This window comes from Chiloscyllium punctatum, chromosome 7, assembly GCF_047496795.1.
Source record: "Chiloscyllium punctatum isolate Juve2018m chromosome 7, sChiPun1.3, whole genome shotgun sequence".
Classification (NCBI taxonomy): domain Eukaryota; kingdom Metazoa; phylum Chordata; class Chondrichthyes; order Orectolobiformes; family Hemiscylliidae; genus Chiloscyllium; species Chiloscyllium punctatum.
The window spans coordinates 115,888,373-115,909,097 of NC_092745.1; the positions used below are offsets into that span (position 1 = coordinate 115,888,373).

General features: G+C 41.2%; 1 protein-coding gene across 1 annotated transcript; it reads right to left on the reverse strand.

Moving 5' to 3' along the window:
- Nucleotides 1-682: 682 nt before the first annotated feature.
- Nucleotides 683-14,673, reverse strand: LOC140479363 (protein SPO16 homolog). Its single transcript, XM_072573274.1, has 5 exons — nucleotides 14,421-14,673; nucleotides 11,036-11,129; nucleotides 8,249-8,420; nucleotides 1,053-1,131; nucleotides 683-805 (listed from the first exon to the last, which is right to left on the reverse strand). Exons 1-5 carry the CDS (start codon nucleotides 14,460-14,462, stop codon nucleotides 683-685), a joined length of 510 nt encoding a protein of 169 aa, XP_072429375.1. The 5' UTR covers nucleotides 14,463-14,673.
- Nucleotides 14,674-20,725: the final 6,052 nt, after the last annotated feature.

Sequence of the window (20,725 nt, forward strand, 5' to 3'; positions counted from 1 at the left end):
GTTCTTAGCCACTTTATAGGATCTCTCTTTTTCTTTAATACATTTCCTGACTTCCTTTGTCAGCCAAGGTTGTCTAATCCCTCCCCGGTTAATCTTTCTTTTCTTGGGAATGAACCTCTGTACAGTGTCCTCAATTATACCTACAAACTCCTGCCATTTTTGCTCTACTGTCTTCCCGGTTAGCCTCTGCTTCCAGTCTATTTTAGTCAGTTCCTCTCTCATGCCCTCATAATTACCTTTATTCAACTGTAACACCATTACATCCGATTTTGCCTTCTCCCTTTCAAACTCCAGACTGAACTCTACCATATTATGGTCGCTACTTCCTAAGGGTTCCCTTACTTTAAGATCTTTTATAGAGTCTGGTTCATTGCAAAGCACTAGGTCCAGAATAGCCTGCTCTCTTGTGGGCTCTCACCTTGCATTTACTAAAAACAGATTCAGCCTGTTATATCACTTGTTTAAATTATAGTGTTTCAACTGGTTGGAGAGTATCCTAAATTACTAAATTTGAGATTTTTGAAACCGCTATGTCCAGAAAATTTTATTGCCAACTTTCAAATAAATCATTAATAACAAACACATTTATAAACTGAAAAGTTATTTCACTGAAAATAGTTCTAAATAGTTTTACAGAGCACAAAGTACCATGCTGTAACAACAACATCTTATTCAGAATTGATCACTTTGCATCATTCAGCTGTTGTTTGTGAAGCATCTCCCACACTGGACTATGTTCTATGAGCTGAGCTCTGATCATGGCGATGCGGTCACGAACACTGTCCACGTGTGGTTTACATGTAACCTTCATAAGGAATAAATATTTGAATTACTGACCATTTATGTATTATGATATTACCATCATTTGAAGGGGTATTCTCATCAGTAAATACTTAGATATTTATGGAAATTAAAATTCCATTCTTACTGTTACCAAATAATTGTCCTATTGATTATATTGATCCCAAATAAATGAATGATGGTAATTGCCTTGTATCAGATACAACACTAAAATATTTTATGAAATCTTAAATGTTAAGATATATACCTACCTTGGCTATAGTAAGCATACTCTTGACCATATCACCAGAATTGTGTGCAGGTATGATTTTTAGATTACTACCTAAAAACCTGCAAAAAAAAAAAAGTTTTTTGGTTTGGGTTAACCAAGTGAAACAAAGAGAATACAAAGTTAGATTACATACAGCAACACAATTTTTTAATACTGGTTTTAATTTCTCATTAATGTTGTTCTTATTAGCTCATGCATATTTTGAAGACCATATGCTCAATTATAGCTGTAATGAATCCAGTGACTGAAAAACTCAATGATACAGATTTTTCTGTCAGTACAGTTGTTATGGACCAGGCCAGACTCTCTCAAAACATTTCAAGATAGTAGCCCAGACCCTAACTTTGCTCGTTGTTTTAGGCAGGTGTACAGTGGATATTCCAAGTTAGATGCAGCTGGTCAAACCACTTAGTTTTAAATAAAACAGAATTTATATACAAAATTACTGAATGAAACACAAACAAAAGAGAACAGAATACCTTAACTTATCTGAACCCAACAGATTATCCCAACCTAATGATCCTGTTCCCAGTCTTTGCAACAATCCCCATACCCCTTAGCACAAAAGGTAAAATCCAACCCAGGGTCTTACAGTAGAGAAGCCAGAGAGAGAGAGAGGAGGGTCAGCTTGGTGTTGCTTGTTTGGGGTCCAGCAGCTTTTATTCAAGTCTACTGTGCTAAAACCAAACCAAACCAGAGTAAAGCTGAGCTGGGAGAATTGGCCACTCCCCTTTCATTATACAAGTGTTTTTTAAAAACTTAAATGCCTTTTGACTGAGGCAGTATTTGTTAGCTATAATCAAAAAAGCCCTAAACCCTTCAACTTAGACTTTTCAGAGTCTGTGTTATTTACGACCTCTTGGAAAAAAAAAGACAACGTAACCTTGTTAAAGGAGCAACATCATCACAGTGCTGTAACAGTCTTGCTCAGTTGGTAACACCAAGTCTGTATCTAGGCTGACAGTTCAGCATCATAACGTGAAATCAACACATTGTTGGAAGTGCATCTCTGACTGAAATGTTAAACAGAGGCCCTGTCTTCCTCCCTCAGGCAAATGTAAAATATCTCATGATACCATTGGAAGAGCAGAGCATCACCCTCGTCAACCTTCCTTCTCTAACTATTGCCACCAAAAACCGATATCTGGGCAGTCTTTGACAATTTGTAGAAACTTCGATTGCAAATTGATTATGTTATTTGCCCACATAGTAATGACTACTCTTTATAAGTAATCTCTACCCACTATCAGGTCTCCCCTCAACATTGAGCAACAAACAAAAATCTGCCAAAATGGTAATCCAGGTACAGTACTTGCCTGTTGTGCTGATTTCACTATACACTGTATCCGTCAAGTACTCTGGGTTGGTGAGGAGGGACCTCTTTTGGCATGAGGTGGGGTTACGGGTGCACAGTGTGGCACGTGGAGATTTGCAAGATTAACATTGGAACAGGAATAGGCCATTCCGCCCCTCGAGCCAGTTCCACAATTTAATGTGATTGTGGGTGATCTGTGGCCTAACTCCATATGCCTGCCTTTGCACCATATCCATTAATACCTTTGCTTAACAAATAGTAGCTGTCTCAGATTTAAAATTAACAACTGATCCTGCATCCACTGCCTTTGTGCAGGATAGTTTTAAACATCTGCTACCCTTTGTATGTAGAAGTTCTTCTTAATAACTCACCTGAAAGGTCTGGCCCTAATTCTCAGATTATGCTCCCTAATCCTAGAATCCCCAACCCAATTTATTTTGTCTTTATCCATCCTGTTTTTGTTTTCTGTTAATATTTTGAAGATTTAAATCTAATAATTTCCTTTTAACTTCTAAATTCTCGAGAAAATAGGCCTAATTTGAATAATCTCTCCTCAAACTTAATCTTTGAAGTCTAGGCATTATTCTTGTAAACCTACGTTGTACTCCCTCCAAGGTCAATACATCTTTCCTAAGGTGTGGTGCTCAGACCTGCTCACAGCACTCCAAGGGAGGTCTAATCAGTTTTTAAAAAATGTATTTTCTTAACCACATCATCCAGCAATAACCTGTGTGCTATGGAAGAACAATTTTCACTTCCCTTTGTATAATTTGTTTTCTCTGAGAATAAATTGGCTTCAGAACAATATACCACTTTGTCCAAAACTTTGGATTGAAATTAATGGTCACTATGAATTTTTAACATTTTTAAAATAAGCCTTTTTTTGCTAGAATATTTTATTTATAGTCATAGAGATGCACGGAAACAGACCCTTTGGTTCAACTCATCGATGCCGACCAGATATCCTAACCTAATCTCGTCCCATTTGCCGGCACTTGGCCCATATCCCTAGAAACTCTTCCTATTAATATACCCTTCCAGATGCCTTTTAAATGCTGTAATTGTACCAGCCTCCACCACTTCCTTTGGCAGCTCATTCCATACACGCACCACCCTCTGCGTGAACAAGTTGACCCTTGGGTCCCTTTTACATCTTTCCCCTCTCACCCTAAATCTATTTCTAGTTCTGTACTCCCATAGCCCCGGGAAAAGACTTTGTATATGTTATCTTATCCATGCCCCTCATGATTTTATAAAGCTTTATAAGGTCACCCCTCAGTCATTGATGCTCCAGGGAAAACAGCCTCAGCCTATTCAGTCTCTCCCTATAGCTCAAATCCTCCAACATAGAAGACGGACATAGAACATAAAAAAGTATAGCACAGAACAGGCCCTTTGGCCCACAATGTTGTGCTGAGGGTTAATCCTAATGTAAAATATAATAACTTAACCTACGCACCCCTCAACTCATTGCTATCCATGTGCATGTCCAGCAGTCGCCTAAATGTCCCCAATGACTCTGCTTCCATCACCACAGCTGGCAATGCATTCCATGCATTCACAGCTCTCTGCATAAAGAACCTACCTCTGACGTCCCCTCTATACCTTTCTCCTAATATCTTAAAACTATGACCCCTTGTACCAGTTAATCCTGCCGTGAGGAAAAGTTTCCTGCTATTGACTCTATCTATTCCTCTTATTATTTTGAACACCTCGATTAGGTCACCTCTCTTCCTCCTCCTCTCCAGAGAGAAAAGTCCAAGCTTATTCAACATCTCTTTATAAGGCAAGCACTCCAGTCCAGACAGCATCCTAGTAAACCTTCTTTGCACCCTTTCCAAAGCCTCTGTATCTTTCCTATAGTAGGGCGACCAGAACTGAATGCAATATTCCAAGTGTGGTCTCACCAGGGACTTGTTGAGCTGTAGCAAAACCTCGTGGCTCTTAAACTCGATCCCCCCTGTTAATGAAAGCCAAAAAACCATATGCTTTCTTAACAACCCTATGCACTTAGGTGGCAACTTTGAGGGATCTATTTACTTGCACACCAAGATCCCTCTGTTCCTCCACACTGCCAAGAATCCTGTCTTTAATCCTATATTCAGCATTCGAGTTCAACCTTCCAAAATGCATCACTTCGCATTTATCCAGGTTGAACTCCATCTGCCATTTCTCCAGCCTGGCTCTGTATCCTGTCTATGTCGCGCTGCAGCCTGCAATAGCCCTCGATACTATTGACGGCCTCTCCAGCCTTTGTGTCATCGACAAATTTACTAACCCACCCTCAACCTCCTCATCCAAGTCATTTATAAAAACTACAAAGAGCAGAGGGCAAAGAACAGAGCCCTGTGGGACCCCACTCAGCACTGACCTCCAGGCAGAATACTTTCCATCTACAACCAGTCTCTGCCTTCTGTCAGCCAGCCAATTCTGAATCCAGATAGCCAAATCTCCCTGTATCCCATACTTCCTGACTTTATTAGATTACTTATTGTGTGGAAACAGGCCCTTCGGCCCAACAAGTCCACACTGACCCGCCAAAGTGCAACCCACCCAGCCCCATTCCCCTACATTTACCCCTTCACCTAACACTACAGGCAATTTAGCATGGCCAATTCACCTAAGCTGCACATTTTTGGATTGTGGGAGGAAACCCATGCAGACACTGGGAGAATGTGCAAACTCCACACAGAGTCGCTTGAGGGGGGAATTGAACCCGGGTCTCTTGCGCTGTGAGGCAGCAGTGCTAACCACTGTGCCACCATGCTGCCTACCATGGGGAACCTTATCAAATGCCTTGCTGAAGTCCATATACACCATATCCACTGCTCGACCTTTGTCGACCTGTCTTGTCACGTCCTCAAAGAACTCAATAGGATTTGTGAGGCATGACCTGCCCCTCACAAAGCCATGCTTGACTGCCTTTAATCACACTTTGCTTTGCCAAATAGTCATAAAACCTACACCTCAGAATTCTTTCCAAAACTTTACTGACCACAGACGTAAGACTGACTCGTCTGTAATTGCCAGAGATTTCCCTATTACACTTCTTGAAAAGGGGAACAACATTCGCCTCTTTCCAATCATCCGGTACGACTCCCATGGAGAGTGAGGAGGCAAAGGTCTTTGCGAGCGGCTTAGCAACCTCCTTTCTCGTCTCCCGGAGCAGCCTAGGATAAATCTGGTCTGGCCCTGGGGACTTATCAATCTTAATGTTTTCCAAAATTTCCAACACTTCAGCTTAATCAATCTTGATCTGGTCAAGCCTGTATCCAAAGTTCTCATTCACAACAAGGTCCCTTTCCTTAGTGAAAACCGAAGCAAAAAAACTCATTTAGGGCTTCCCCTTTCTGCTCAGACTCCACGCACAAGTTCCCTCTGCTATCCCTGATTGGCTCTACCTTCTCCCTGATCATTCTCTTATTCATCACATATGAGTAAAATATCTTTGGTTCTCCCTAATCCTTCTTGCCAAGCCTTTGTCGTGCCACCTCCTCGCTCTTCTCAGTCCATTTCTGAGCTCCTTTCTAGCAAGCCTGTAATCCTCCAAAGCAGTGCTAGATCCATGCTTCCTCCACCTTACGTAAGCTGCCGTCTTCCTTTTGATGAGAAGCTCCTCTATTCTCGTCATCCAAGGTTCCTTAATCTTACCCCTTCTTACCTGTCTCAGAGGAACAAATTTGTGCATCACTCGCAACAACTGCTCCTTAACTAGTCTCCACATGTCAGCTGTGCCCTGTCTGTGGCACAATTACTCCAAGTCTGTAATTCCCTACTCCTGTCTGATAGCATCATAATTTCCTTTTACCCAATTAAATATCTTTCCTCGGTAACTGCTCCTTTCCCTCTCCAACTATGGTAAATGTGAGGCAGTTATGGTCGCTGTCACCAAAGTTTGCTGTCACCAAAGTCTTCTCCCACCACAAGATCTGACACCAGTCCTGGCTCATTGCTGAGCACCAAATCCAAAATAGCCTCTCCCCTCGTCGGTCTGCCTATATAATGAGTAAGGAAACCCTCCTGAATACACCTGACAAAAACTGCTCCATTCAAAGCATCTGCACTGAGGAGATTCCAGTCAATATTGGGAAAGTTGAAATCATTCATAACAACAACCCTGCTACATCTGCATTTTTCCAGAATCTGCCCACCTATGAGTTCTTCAATCTCTATTCTGCTATTAGGGGATCTGTAGAAAACCCCCCGTGAGGTGACTGTTCCCTTGCTGTTCCTAACTTCAACCCATACTTACTCAGTAGACAAACCTTCCTCAACAACCTTCGTTTCTGTAGCTGTGATGCACTCTCTGATTAGCAATGCTTCACCCCCCCCCCTCCTCTTTTTCCACCCTCCCTGTTTTTTTTAAACGTTCTTAACCCTGGAACATCAAGCAACCATTCCTGCCCCTGTGAAGCCCACATCTCCATTATGGCCACAACATCGTAGCCCCAAGTACTGATCTATGCTCTAAGTTCGTCATTCTTATTTCTGACGCTCCTTGTGTTCAAGCAGACACACTTAAACCGATCCCTTTGTTTCATCGCGTGAGAAAGCTTCCTGATAGATTCACTACATCCTGTCACTGCCCTATCTACAACTGCTACCCCTCTCAGATATGTGGATCTGATTCCCACCCCCGCCAAACTAGTTTAAACCCTCCCGAATCACATGAGCAAATCTCCCACCCAGGACATTTGCATCCCTCCAGTTCAGGTGCAACCCGTCCTTCATGTAAAAGTCCGACCTTCCACAGAAGGTATCTGAAGCACCCCCCACCCCCTGCATCAGCTTCGCAGCCACGTGTTAAGCTGCATTCGCTGACTGTTCCTCATCTCACTATCTCGTGGCACTGGTAGAAAACCTGAGATCACCGGAATGGGACCATTCGGCGCGGCCTGTTTGGCACAGCCCATTTTGCCGCAGACCCATCTAGGCGCAGAACTATTTCGCCGCAGCGCATATTTATTCCTTATGCATCCTTCTTTTTCTTAACCAAAACCTCAATTTTTCTAGTCATCCAGTGTCCACTACACCTACCAGCCTTTCCTTTCACCCTAACAGGAATACACTGTCTCTGGACTCGTTATCTCATTTTTGAAGGCCATTTATCCCATTTTCCAGGCGTCCCTTTACCTGCAAACATCTGCCTCCAGTCAGATTTTAGAACATAGAATATTACAACGCAGTAGAGGCTCTTTGGCCCTTAATGTTGCGCGAACCTGTGGAACCAATCTGAACCCCATCTAACCTACATTATTCCACTCTTATACATATGCCTACCCAATGACCATTTAAATGCCCTTAAAAGTTGGCGAGTCTATTTCTGTTGCAGGCAGTGTGTTCCACGCCCCTAGCATCTGAGTAAAGAAACTACCTCTGACATCTGTCCTATATCTATCATCCCCACAATTTAAAGCTATGACCCCTCATGCTAGCCATTGCCATCCAAGGATAAAGGCTCTCACTGTCCAACCTATCTAACCCTCTGATTATCTTCTATGTCTCAATTAAGTTGCCTCTCAACTTTCTTCTCTCTAATGAAAACAGCCTCAAGTCCCTCAGCCTTTCATTGTAAAACCTTCCCTCCATACCAGACAACATCCTAGTAAATCTACTCTGAACTCTTTCCAAAGCTTCTACATCCTTCCTATAATGCGGTGACCAGAACTGTATGCAATACTCCAAACATGGCCACACCAGAGTTTTGTACAGCTGCAGCATGATCTCATGATTCCTAAGAACTTTTAAAAGTTCTTGCCTAATATTTCTTAAGAGAACTTTGAGATTTTGAATAACAGTTTTATATTCCGATGTAATTGGTACAGATTTTAAATGTGGGCAGACAATTTACCATTAAATACCTTTGTTGAACTTTAAATAATATTTCCCATTCTTTCGCACCATAAAGGGCAGCAGCCAAAAGCAGAAAACTGTTGCGATGAATATGGACAAATTGTTCAATTTGCTCCATCAGCTTTATCTCTCGAGAATTATCACAGAAATCTTCGATCTCCATTATAATATAAGCAATACCTAAGAAAATTATGTTTGATTAATAATAGAAAACTCCAAGGTGCCAAAAATTGCAAAAAGAGAATAACAAATTAATTTGCAAGAACCAACTAAATCATCGTTTAGCATGATAATTATGAATTATTTTCCTGACTTTCATTTTTCTCCACTAAACAGAAGGAATATCAGTTGAGTAACATAAATGTAGATGCTAAATATTTATTTTGTTATATACCGTGCATCATTAAGTTAAAATCCTGAAAATCTTGATAGCAGTAGACCATTTGGCTCCTTGAGCAAAATCATGCTGATCTGATTGTGGTCTTAACTCTGTTTACTTGCTTCTTCCTTATATAAACTTCGATGTCCCAGACAAATGTGTGATTGGAAAGATGGTGTAAAATGATTTACTTTACAGTGCCACACAACAGACTTGTGAAGAAAATTAGAGAACATGGATTACAAAGAACAGCAGCAGCATGAATACAAAATTGGCTGTGATAGGAAACAGATAGTAATGATTAATGGATGTTTATTGGGCTGGAGGAAGGTTTGGAATAGAGAGTTCCCCAGGGATTCGTATTGGTACCCTTGCTTTTTCTGATATATATTAATAGTCAAAAACTTGTGTACAGGGGGCAATTTAAAAATCTGTAGACAACTTTGAAGCATTTTCACCTATAAGGAGAATTGTGTAGAACTGAAAGGGACATTTACAAGTTGGTAGAATAGCAGATGAAGTTCTGTACATGAGAAGGATGAGGTGATACATTTTTCAGAAAGAACATGGAAAGACCATATAAATGAAGTGCACTACACTAAAGGGTGTGCAGGAGCAGTGAGGCATAGATATAGATATGCATAAGTAATTATGTATTTATATATTTTATGTGTGTTATGTATTTTAATTAAGCTAATTAAAAGGTGGCAGGAGTAAGCAATGAAAGTGTACAGTATCCTAAGCTTTTTAATAGGGGAATAGCGTACAAGAGCAAGGGAGTTGTGCTGAATTTGTATAAGACACTAGTTAAACTGGCTGGATAATTATATACAGTTCTAGGTACCATACTTAGGAAAGATTTGAGTGCATTAGAGTGAGTGCAGAAGAGGTTTACAAGAATGCTTCCAGAATGAAAAACATCATTAGGTAGATGGATAGGAGAAGCTAGGACTGTTTTCTTCAGAGAGGGGAAGGCTCAGAGATTTGATAAAGTTTTCAAAATCGTGAGGCATTTGATTATGAAATCCATTCCCACCAGTTTGAGAACAAGGTGGCACAGATTTGAAGTAATTTGCAAAAGAAGTACAGAACAGAAACAGGCCACTTGGCCCAGCTGAACTTTGCTGGTATTTCTGTTCCACTGCAGTCCCCCATACGCTATTTCATTAAACAGTATCAGCAGATCCTTCTATTCCTTTTTCTCCTACATGCTAGTCTAGCTTTTCCTTAAATGCATTCATGCTATTTGAGTCGACCCTTTGTAGCAAATTTCATATTCTGTCACTCTTTGGCCATAGAGATTTGCCTAACTTTTTTACTGGAATTATTAGTGGCTATCCTATGTTTGCAATCTTGATTTTTGTGAATAGCTAACAAGTGAAATCATTTTATGTACAATTGCCCCCACCAATTCATCCTTCATTCTGCTGGATTTCTTTTTGGAGAAAAGTTCCAGGGCTCTTCACCATTCCTAATGAACATGTCCTAGTCCTTGAACATGTTGTCACCTCTCTGACATTCTAGAATTTCAAATTCCCCTTCATTCAGCTCTTTCCCTGCTACGTATCAAAACCGTTTGTAACAAAATTACAAATGTTATGTTTTGTGACTTAAACAAACTTTATTCCTCCTCCTCCTTCATTACCTCTTTGCAACCTTTGATACACTTGACAACACCATCCTCCTCCAATTGCATTCACCTGGTTCCTATCCATTTAATTTTACCATATGGCTTGCTCACGGGTTTTTCATGTAAATATCTAATTGGCTACATGGGTGTTTTTCGTCTGGTGGTGGTTAGCAGTTTAAGAAGGGGAGAAAACCAAAAAAACAGTGATTTCGGTGATGGGAACATTGCTCAGTTGTGTGTGATAGTACTTCTGGGTATAACAAAGAATCCTTCTCTTTAGGGTTCTTGTGCTGCAGTGGTAGTTTCCCAATCTCTGAGCAAGGACACCTGGGTTCAAGTCCCAGCTTCTCCAAAGATGTGTCATAGTATCTCTGAAAAAGTTGACTATAAAAGATATGTTAAAAACAAGACTTTTCAGTGCAGTCATACTGTCCCTACCTCTGAGCCAAGGAGCCCAGGTTCAAGTCCCACCTGCTCCAGAGGTGTATAATCAATCTCTGAAAGGTTGATTAGAAAATATTTAAATGGCTTTTCTTTGCATCCCACATTATCATCACAACAAAAGCAGATCAGACACTGAGACTTCTCTGGCACGTAATTCACCTATTGACTCCATGAAGCCTAGCTACCAGCTACAAAGCACAAGTCAACCGTGTAATGGAATACTGTCTACCTTCAATACCATGGGCTCGTGTAGCAACATGGAAATGTGCATTCTGCATTTTCTAATAGAAATTACTAATATATTTCCATAGATATACAATAAACTACCAGTTGTTTTTGTACCAGAGAGTGGGAAAATGATTGATCCAGGTATCACAGCATCAGAGAACCTAATTCGTTGCTGCTGATTAGACAATGAAGAAATCACTTCATGATGCTAGAAAAAAAAACAAAAAGCAAATTACTGCATTTATCAATATGAGTGAAAATCAAATACTTCACCCAATGGATCTTGGAACAAAGAGAAAGCTAGGACTATAGATGCTGGAGAGTCAGAGTCAAAAAGGTAATGCTGGAAAGCACAGCAGGTCAGGCAGTATCTGAGGAGCAGTATGTTTCAGTCATACACCTTCCATCAGGATTCTTGAAACAATCAAATGTGGTTATTCCAAATGTAAATATGAACACTTTTTAGGTTCACTCTCATACTAATGCAAAGTAATTTGAAGCATTTGTACAAAAATATGGTTAGCTAATGCAAAGAACCAAAATAAAAGTCTGTGATTAAGACTGCCAAAAATACCTGATGTGCCTAAATCAAATGCTGCAAGATACTTATATGAACCCTTTAAGATAGAAGAAAACATGAGTCCATTCCTTCAGTCTAATGGCAGGTAATCCAAAATCAAAGAAAATCTGAAATCCACCTTAAGCTTGGTCTGGAGGATACTGGATTTCAGACATAAGACCTGTCAGGTACAATGTGTGATACGGAGGAAGACTTTGCAAGTGGCAGGATTCCCGTGCATCTGCTGTCCTTGTTTCCTTGACCCTTGAGGCAGTCGAGGTCACAAGTGTTTGACATGTGATTGAAGAAGCCTTTATAATTTGCAGCAGTCCATCTTGTAGGTCTTACACACTGCTGCCACTGTAAAGTGCTACTAAGGGATTGAATGTTTTAATTGGTGAACAGTGTCAATTGAATGGATTACTTGTTTTGGATTACATCCAATTTAAGTGTTATTTGAGCTACACAAGTATAATATGGAGTTGCGGTCTTGACAGACCTAAACTTAATGCTGAAAGTGTCACTGTTGACACCTTATGTCACTTTGTTCTTGAATTATAGCAGGCCGATGACCAGGTGGTAATTCAATGAATTTGATTTAACCTGGTTTCTGCTGACAGGAGAAACTGACCTGGGCAGATTTGTACTTGTAATTTTGTAATTGAACAGCTTGGCTAGGAGCGTGTTTAGTTCTAGAGTACAAATTTTCAGTACTAAAACTTACATAGAATATAGAATAGTACAGCACAGAACAGGCTCTTCAGCCCACGATGTTGTGCCGACCATTGATCCTCATGTATGTACCCTCAAATTTCTGTGACCATATGCATGTCCAGCAGTCTCTTAAATGTCCCCAATGACCTTGCTTCCACAACTGCTGCTGGCAACGATTCCATACTCTCACAACTCTCTGTGTAAAGAACCCATCTCTGACATCCCCTCTATACTTTCCTCCAATCAGCTTAAAACTATGACCCCTCGTGTTAGCCATTTCTACCCTGGGAAATAGTCTCTGGCTATCGACTCTATCTATGCCGTTCATTATCTTGTATACCTCAATTAGGTCCCCTCCCCCCCTTTTCTCCAATGAAAAGGTATGAGCTCAGTCAACCTCTCTTCCTAAGCCCTCCAGTCCAGGTAGCATCCTGGTAAACCTCCTCTGAACCCTCTCCAAAGCATCCACATCTTTCCTATAATAGGGCGACCAGAACTGGACGCAGTATTCCAAGTGCAGTCTAACCAAAGTTTTATAGAGCTGCAACAAGATTTCACAACTCTTAAACTCAATCCCCCTGTTAATGAAAGCCAAAACACCATATGCTTTCTTAACAACCCTGTCCACTTGGGTGGCCATTTTAAGGGATCTATGTACCTGCACACCAAGATCCCTCTATTCCTCCACATTGCCAAGAATCTTATCCTTAATCCTGTACTCAGCTTTCAAATTCGATCTTCCAAAATGCATCACCTCGCATTTATCCAGGTTGAACTCCATCAGCCACCTCTCAGCCCATCTCTGCATCCTGTCAATGTCCCACTGCAGTCTACAACAGCCCTCTATACTGTCAACGACACCTCCAACCTTTGTGTTGTCTGCAAACTTGCTGACCCATCCTTCAATCCCCTCATCCAAGTCATTAGTAAAAATTTCAAACAGGAGAGACGCAAGGACAGATCCTTGGGAACACCATTCACTACTGACTTTCAGGCAGAATATTTTCCTTCTACTACCACTCGTTGTCTTCTGTTGGCCAGCCAATTCTGTATCCAGATAGCTAAGTTCCCCTGTATTCCATTCCTCCTGACCTTCTGAATGAGCCTACCATGGGAACCTTATCAAATGCCTTACACTTACATTATCAGGGCCTGTTGCTTTATTTTATTTATAAATAAATCTAAAACAAATCAGGTTTAATGAAGTGGTCTAATTCTTAACGGGTTTCTTTCTTTAAATTCAGAGTAGCACAGTAACTGATGTGACAGACTGAACAATGCAAACATGGTAGTACATTAAGACAGATAGGTTGCACAAGGTCCTCAGACTTTTAGATGGTAACCATCAAAACAAAATGCATTGCTGAAATAACATGCTGTAAACACTTAGCCAACAAAACAAAACATCCTTTAAAATTTTTACAGAGGTTTCCATACAGAAAGTTAAAAATCACACACCACCACGATATAGTCCAACAGGTTTAATTGGAAGCACTAGCTTTCGGAGCGCTGCTCCTTCATCAGGTGGTTGTGGAGTATAAGGTTGTTAGACACAGAATTTCTCGCAAATTTTTTGCTATAAATTCTGTGTCTTACAATTTTATTCTCCATAACAACCCGATGAAGGAGCAGCGCTCAAAAAGCTAGTGCTTCTAATTAAACCTGTTCGACTATAACATGGTGTTTTGTGATATTTTAACTCTGTACATCTCAGTCCAACACCGGCATTTCCAAATCATCCATGCAGAAAGATTTTCAATCCTACATCCCCAGTCGATGTTTGAACAAATCACTGCAGATGTTGGAATCAGTACTGAAGATAACAAATGCTGCAGATCACAGTGGTTCAAATAGCATCCGTGGAGAGACAGCAACCTAACGTTTCGAATCTGGATGACTCTTCATCAGAGTAGACGGTTGATAAGCAGACTCGCAAGACTGTTTAATGTCGCAGTCGTGTTTATTACTGGTGGGTGATTGTACCGTCCCATGGGTACCCCAGTGCTGTAAGTGAAGTGAGGCCTCAGCACCTATCATCGTCCCTGGGTGCGCCTCGGCCCAGCCAGGGGAGCACGTGTGGAGCCTGGCACCTCCTGTGACCCCAGAGTTTAAAACCCACCCTTCGCCCCGTTACATTAGCTGTGCTGTGGGAACTCAACTGCCCTGGAGATAGCAGCAGCCGAAGGTGGATGACATGTTGGGTGCTGACAGGGACCATCGCCCCACCTGAAGCGAGCTGCTGACGATAATGGCGCCGCCCGTCGCCATGACACCCCCTCGGCTGTGACGTCAGCCGGGCGGGAGCGAGCCCTGGGCCCAAAACACAATTTGTCGGTGATTAAATGTCTTTATTAGAACTGTAACACGCAGACCGTTCATTCTTGCCACCTTTTTGCTTCAGAGACCATAACCTGTGCCTCGCTGTTAACGATCATCGCGAAAAAAACAGCACAACTCCGCCGAAGATGAGGCGTTCGCCGTTTGATCCTCCACAAACAAAAACAAAATGCCGCTGAAATTTCCACAAAATGAATAATGGCATACCAGCTGGGGAAACGAAACAATAAACGATAAAGGAAACTTCAATATAGAAATGCACGACCACAGGTACCTAGTTAAAAATCACACACCACGTTGCAGTCCAACAGGTTTAATTGGAAGCACTAGCTTTCGGAGCACCGCTCCTTCATCAGGTGGTTGTGGAGAATAAGATTGTCAGACACAGAACTTATACTTGATCACGAATAACTTTATAATGGAAAAGAAAACATCAAGTAGGAATGAAGAACCAAAAGGATTGTTTGTACCGTGAGCGGGAATTGATGCTGAGGCTAAGAGAACGTAGTGAATTAGAAAAGACAAAGAGCAATGGGGTAAGGTTCTATGTACACAAGCATTAGCTTGTTGACCACAGCCCCAGTTCCTGATGTAAAGTCTCGTTAATTTATCTGCAGAAGTATTTCTCAGGAAGAGTAAGGGATTGAACCAAATGATCTACAAATTATTGTCCAATATTACCAAATAATCAAGTGGGGTAAAAGGAGAAGAAATAAAGCAATCACTAGAGAAAAAGTACTCAGGAAATGAATGAGGCTGAAGACCAAGGAGTCCCCTGAAATGCAGTGGGATGCATCTGAGAAAATTAATAGTAGTAGTGACAGGGATAGTGGATACACTTGTAATCGTCCAAGAATCATTTGATTCTGGAAAAGTTCCATAAGATTGGAAAACTGCCAATAAACATGCAAACTGTTAGAAAGAAAGAAAAACAGGTCTGGCAGCATCTGTGGAGAGAAAGCAGAGTTAATATTTTGGGTCATGTGACCCTTCTGAAGGAAGAATTTTCTTTCCGATTTCCAGCACCTGCAGTTTTTTTTGCCAAAATGACACTTTTATTTTAAAGTGGGAGACCAAAAAGAATGTTAACTTTAGGCCAGTTAGCTTAATGCTTTTCAATGGGAATATGCAACAGCCCATTGTTGCAAGACCATTTAGAAATACATATAATCAAGCACAGTCAGCAATGGCTTTATGACTGGGGAATCATACCTGTGAGAATTATTTCAAGAGATAAAGGGGAAGCAGAATGTAAATATTTGGTTTTTCAGAAGGTGATCAGCTACCACGTAGAGTCATAGAATCATAGAGATGTACAGCAAAAAACAGACCCTTCAGTCCAACTCATCCATGTCGACCAGATAGCCTAACCTAATCTCATCCCATTTACCAGCATTTTGCCCTTGTTCCTCTAAACCCTTCCTATTCATATACCATCCATATGACTTTTAAATGCTGTAATTGTATCAGCCTCCATCACTTCCCCTGGCAACTCAATCCATGTGCGCACCACCCTCTGCATGAAAATGTTGTTCCTAAGGTCCCTTTTATATCTTTCCCCTCTCACCCTAAACCTATAGCCTCTAGTTCTGGACTCCCACACCCCAGAAAAAATACCATATCTATTAATCCTATCCATGCTCCTCATGGTTTTATAAACCTCTATAAAGGTCACCCCTCAGCCTCCAACGCTCCAGGGAAAACAGCCCCAGTCTATTCAGCCTCTCTGTTTTGCTCAAATTCTCCAACCCTGGCAACATCCTTGAAAATTTTTTCTGAAGTCTTTCAAGTTTCGCAACATCTTTCTGATAGGAAGGAGACAAGAATTGCACACAGTATTCCAACAGTGGCCTTACCAATGTCCTGTACAGCCGCAACATAACCTCCCAACTCCTATACTCCATGCTCTGACCAATAAAGGAAAGCATACCAAATGCCTTCTTCATTATCCTATCTACCTGTGACTCCACTTTCAAGGAACAATGAACCGCACTCCAAGGTCACTTTGTTCCCCAGGACCTTGTCGTTAAGTGTGTAAGTCCTGCTCTGATTTGCTTTTCCAAAATGTAGCACCTCGCATTTATCTGAATTAAACTCCATCTGCCACTCCTCAGCCCATTGGCCCATCTGATCAAGATCCTGTTGTATTCGGAGGTAATCTCTTTGCTGTCCATTACACCTCCAATTTTGGTGTCATCTGCACACTTACTAACTATACCTCTTATGTTCACATCCAAATCATTTGTATAAATTACAAAAAGTGCCAGCACCGATCCTTGTGGCACTCCACTAGTCACAGGCCTCCAGTCTGAAAAACAACCCTCCACCATCCCCCTCTGTCTTCTATCTTCGAGCCAGTTCTGTATCCAAATGGCCAGTTCTCCCTGTATTCCACGAGATCTAACCTTGCTAACCAGTCAAATGCCTTACTGAAGTCCATATGGATCACGTCTACTGCCCTCATCAATCCTCTTTGTTACCTCTTCAAAAAACTCAATCAAGTTCGTGAGAAATAATTTCACATGTAGTAGATAGGCTGCTGAAGATAAGAGCACATGTTAGAGTGTATTTATAGACCCCCTACTAGTCAGAGGGAAATTGAGAAACAAATTTGTAAGGAGATCTGTTATCTATAAGAATAATAGGGTGGTTATGGTAGGGGATTTTAACTTTCCAAACATAACACAATGGCAATCCCAGTCTAAGGGTTTAGATGAAGAATTTGTTAAGTGTTACTGAATCAGAAAATTTTCTTGTATGTGGATGTTCCTACTAGAGAAGGTGCAAACCTTGACCTACTTTCGGGAAATAGGGTAGGGCAGGTGACTGAGGCAGCAGTAGGGGAGCACTATGGGGCCAGCGACCATAAGTCTATTAGTTTTAAAATAGTGATGGAAAAGGACAGATCAGATCTAAAAGTTGAAGTTTAAATAGGAGAAAGGCCAATTTTGATGGTCTTAGGTAAGAACCTTCAAAAGCTGATTGGGGGCAGATATTTGCAGGTAAAGGGATGGCTCGAAAATATGAAGCCTTAAGAAATGAGATAACGAGAGTCCAGAGGCAGTATATTCCTGTCAGGGACAAAGGAAAAGCTGGTAGATGTAGGGAATGTTGGATGACTAAAGAAATTGAGGTTTTGGTCAAGAAAAAGAAGGAAGCATATGTCACGTATAAACAGGATAGATCGAGTGAATCCTTAGAAGAGTACAAAGGCAGTAGAAGTATACTTAAGAGGGAAATCAGGAGAGCAAAAAGGGGATAGGAGATAGCAATGACAAAGAATTAAGGAGAATCCAAAGGACTTTTACAAATACATTAAGGATAAAAGGGTAACTAGGGAGAGAATAGGGCCCCTCAAAGATCAGCAAGACAGCCTTTGTGTGGAGCCACAGCAGATGGGGGAAATATTAAATGAGTATTTTGCATCAGTATTTACTGTGAAAAAGGATATGGAAGATATAGAATGTAGGGAAATAGATGCTGACATCTTGAAAAATGTCTATATTACAGAGATGGTGGTGCTGGATGTCTTGAAATGCATAAAAGTGGATAAATCCCCAGAATCTGATCAGGTGTACCCTAGAACCCTTTGGGAAGGTAGGAAAGTGATTGCTGGGCCTCTTATTGAGATATTTGTATCATCGATAGTTACAGGTGAGGTGCCAGAAGACTGGAGGTTGGTTAGCATGGTGCCACTGTTTAAGAAAGGTGGTAAGGACAAGACAGGGAATGATAGACCAGTGAGCCTGATGTTTGTAGTGGGCAAGTTGTTGGAGGGAATCCTGAGGGACAGGATATACATGGATTTGGAAAGGCAAGGACTGATTAGGGATAGTCAACATAGCTTTGTGCATGGGAAATCAGATCTTACAAACTTGATTTTTTTGAAGTAGTAACAAAGAAGATCGAGGAGGGCAGAGCAATAGATGTGATTTCTATGGACTTTAGTTTGGCATTCGACAAGATTCCTCTTGGAAGACTGGTTAGCAAGGTTAAATCTCATGGAATACAGGGAGAACTTGCCATTTGGATACAGAACTGGCTCAAAGGTAGAAGATAGATGGTTGTGGTGGAGGGTTATTTTTCAGAATGGAGGCCTGTGACCAGTGGAGTGCAAAAAGGATTGGTGCTGGCTCCAATACTTTTCATCATTTATATAAATGTTTGGATGTGAGCATAAGAGGTATAGTTAGTAAGTTTGCAGATGAAACTTGGAGATGTTGTAGACAGTGAAGTTTACCTTAGATTACAATGGGATCTTGATCAGATGGATGAATGGGCTGAGAACTGGCAGATGGAGTTGAATTTAGATAAATGTGAGGTGCTACATTTTGGGAAAACAAATCTTCGCAAGACTTATACACTTAATGGTAAGGCCGTGGGGAGTGTTGCTGAACAAAGAGACCTTGGAGTGCAGGTTCATAGCTCCTTGAAAGTGGAGTCACAGGTAGATAGGATAGTGAAGGCGGCATTTGGTATACTTTCCTTTATTGGTCAGAGTATCGAGTACAGGACATTGGTTAGGCCACTGTTAAAATATTGCGTGCAATTCTGGTCTCCTTCCTATTGGAAGGATGTTGTGAAACTTGAAGGGGTTCAGAAAAGATTTACAAGGATGTTGCCAGGGTTGGAAGCTTTGGGCTATAGGGAGAGGTTCAGTAGGCTAGGGCTTTTTTTCCTGGAGCGTCAGGCTGAGAGGTGACCTTATAGAGGTTTGTAATATCATGAGGGGCATGGATAGGATAAAGTCTTTTCCCTGGGGTGGGGTATTCCAGAACTAGAGGGCATAGGTTTAGGGTGAGAGGGGAAGATATAAAAAGAGACCTAAGGGGCAACGTTTTCAGAGAGTGTATGGAATAAGGTGCTAGAGGAAGTGGTGGAGGCTACTACAATTGCAACATTTTAAAAGGCATCTGGATGGGTATATGAAGAGGAAGGGTTTGGAGGGATATGGGCCAGGTGCTGGCAGGTGGGACTAGTTTGGGTTGGGATATCTGGTCGACATGGGTGAGTTTGACCGAAGGGTCGGTTTCTGAGCTGTACATCTCTGTGACTCTTAAGTAGAATATTAGTAAGGATAGATTGGCTAAGAGAGTTGGGATAAGGGAGCCATTTTCAGAGTGGCAACCTCCAATTAGAGGTGTGCCATATGAATCAATACCAGGACCACAATTATTTACAAATACTACTGACTTTGAAGAGGAAAATTAAAGTACTAAAGCCAAGTTGACAGATGATACAAAAATAGATGGGAAGGTATGTCATCCTCACCAGAGGGATGTAGACATAATATGTGAATGGGCAAAAACTTGGCAGATGGAATATAAGGTGGAAGAATGTTAGGATATGCACTTCAGCAGGAAGAAGGGCTTATTATGTCATGGCAAAAGCAGCAGCACAGAAGAAAAAGCTAATGTACATTCAGCAGGTGATAGGGAAGGAGAATGAAATGTTAACTTTTATTTGAAAGGGAATAGAGAGGTATAAAAGTAAGGAGGTTTTACTAAATCTGTACAAGCCAGTAGTCAGCACATCTTAAATACTGTGAATAGTTTTCAGGCCCCTTATCTCAGGCGATATATACTTGCTTTGGGGGGGGCAGCCTCGAAGGCTGATCCTGGGTACGGAATGATTTTACGAGGAGACATCGAATACATTGTTCTGGTACTCACCAGAATTAAAAAGAACGAGAGTCAACTGTCTTGAAACATAGCAAATTCTTAAGGTACTTGATGGTGGATGTGGAGAAGTTGTTACCCCTTGATGGAGAATCTCAGACTACAGGGCATAATTTCAGCATAAGGGGTCACATATTTAAAACAGTGGAGGAATTTCTTCTCCAAGGATTGTGAATCTGTAAAGTCTTCATCACAAACAACTGTTGAGGCTAGGTGGTTAAGTATATTCTAGGCAGTGAAAAACAGGTTTTTAAAATCAGTAAAAGGGAGCAACAAGGGTTTCTGGTAAAAAGACAGGAAAGTGGAGTTGAGTATTATCAGATCTCATTGAATGGAAGAACAGACTCTGCTTTTTGTTATGATGTACTAATGAGGGCTGACTATGGCTAAATGCTGAACTAGAACATGGTTGAAAGTACAACGCAACATTGACCTGGTAGTAGTGATATATCAATGCTTACTGGTTGAACACTTATAAATTTGCTGCACATTTACCATAAAAAGTTCTGAAGCTGG

What these genes read in the sequence shown, in the direction of transcription:
- LOC140479363 (XM_072573274.1), bottom strand. Translation starts at nt 14,462, where the DNA reads ATGGCGACGGGCGGCGCCATTATCGTCAGCAGCTCGCTTCAG. An exon ending in TCGTCAGCAGCTCGCTTCAG is followed by an intron (nt 11,130 to 14,420) that starts GTGGGGCGATGG and finishes TTTTTTTTCTAG; the next exon opens with CATCATGAAGTGATTTCTTC. An exon ending in AATCATTTTCCCACTCTCTG is followed by an intron (nt 8,421 to 11,035) that starts GTACAAAAACAA and finishes TAATTTTCTTAG; the next exon opens with GTATTGCTTATATTATAATG.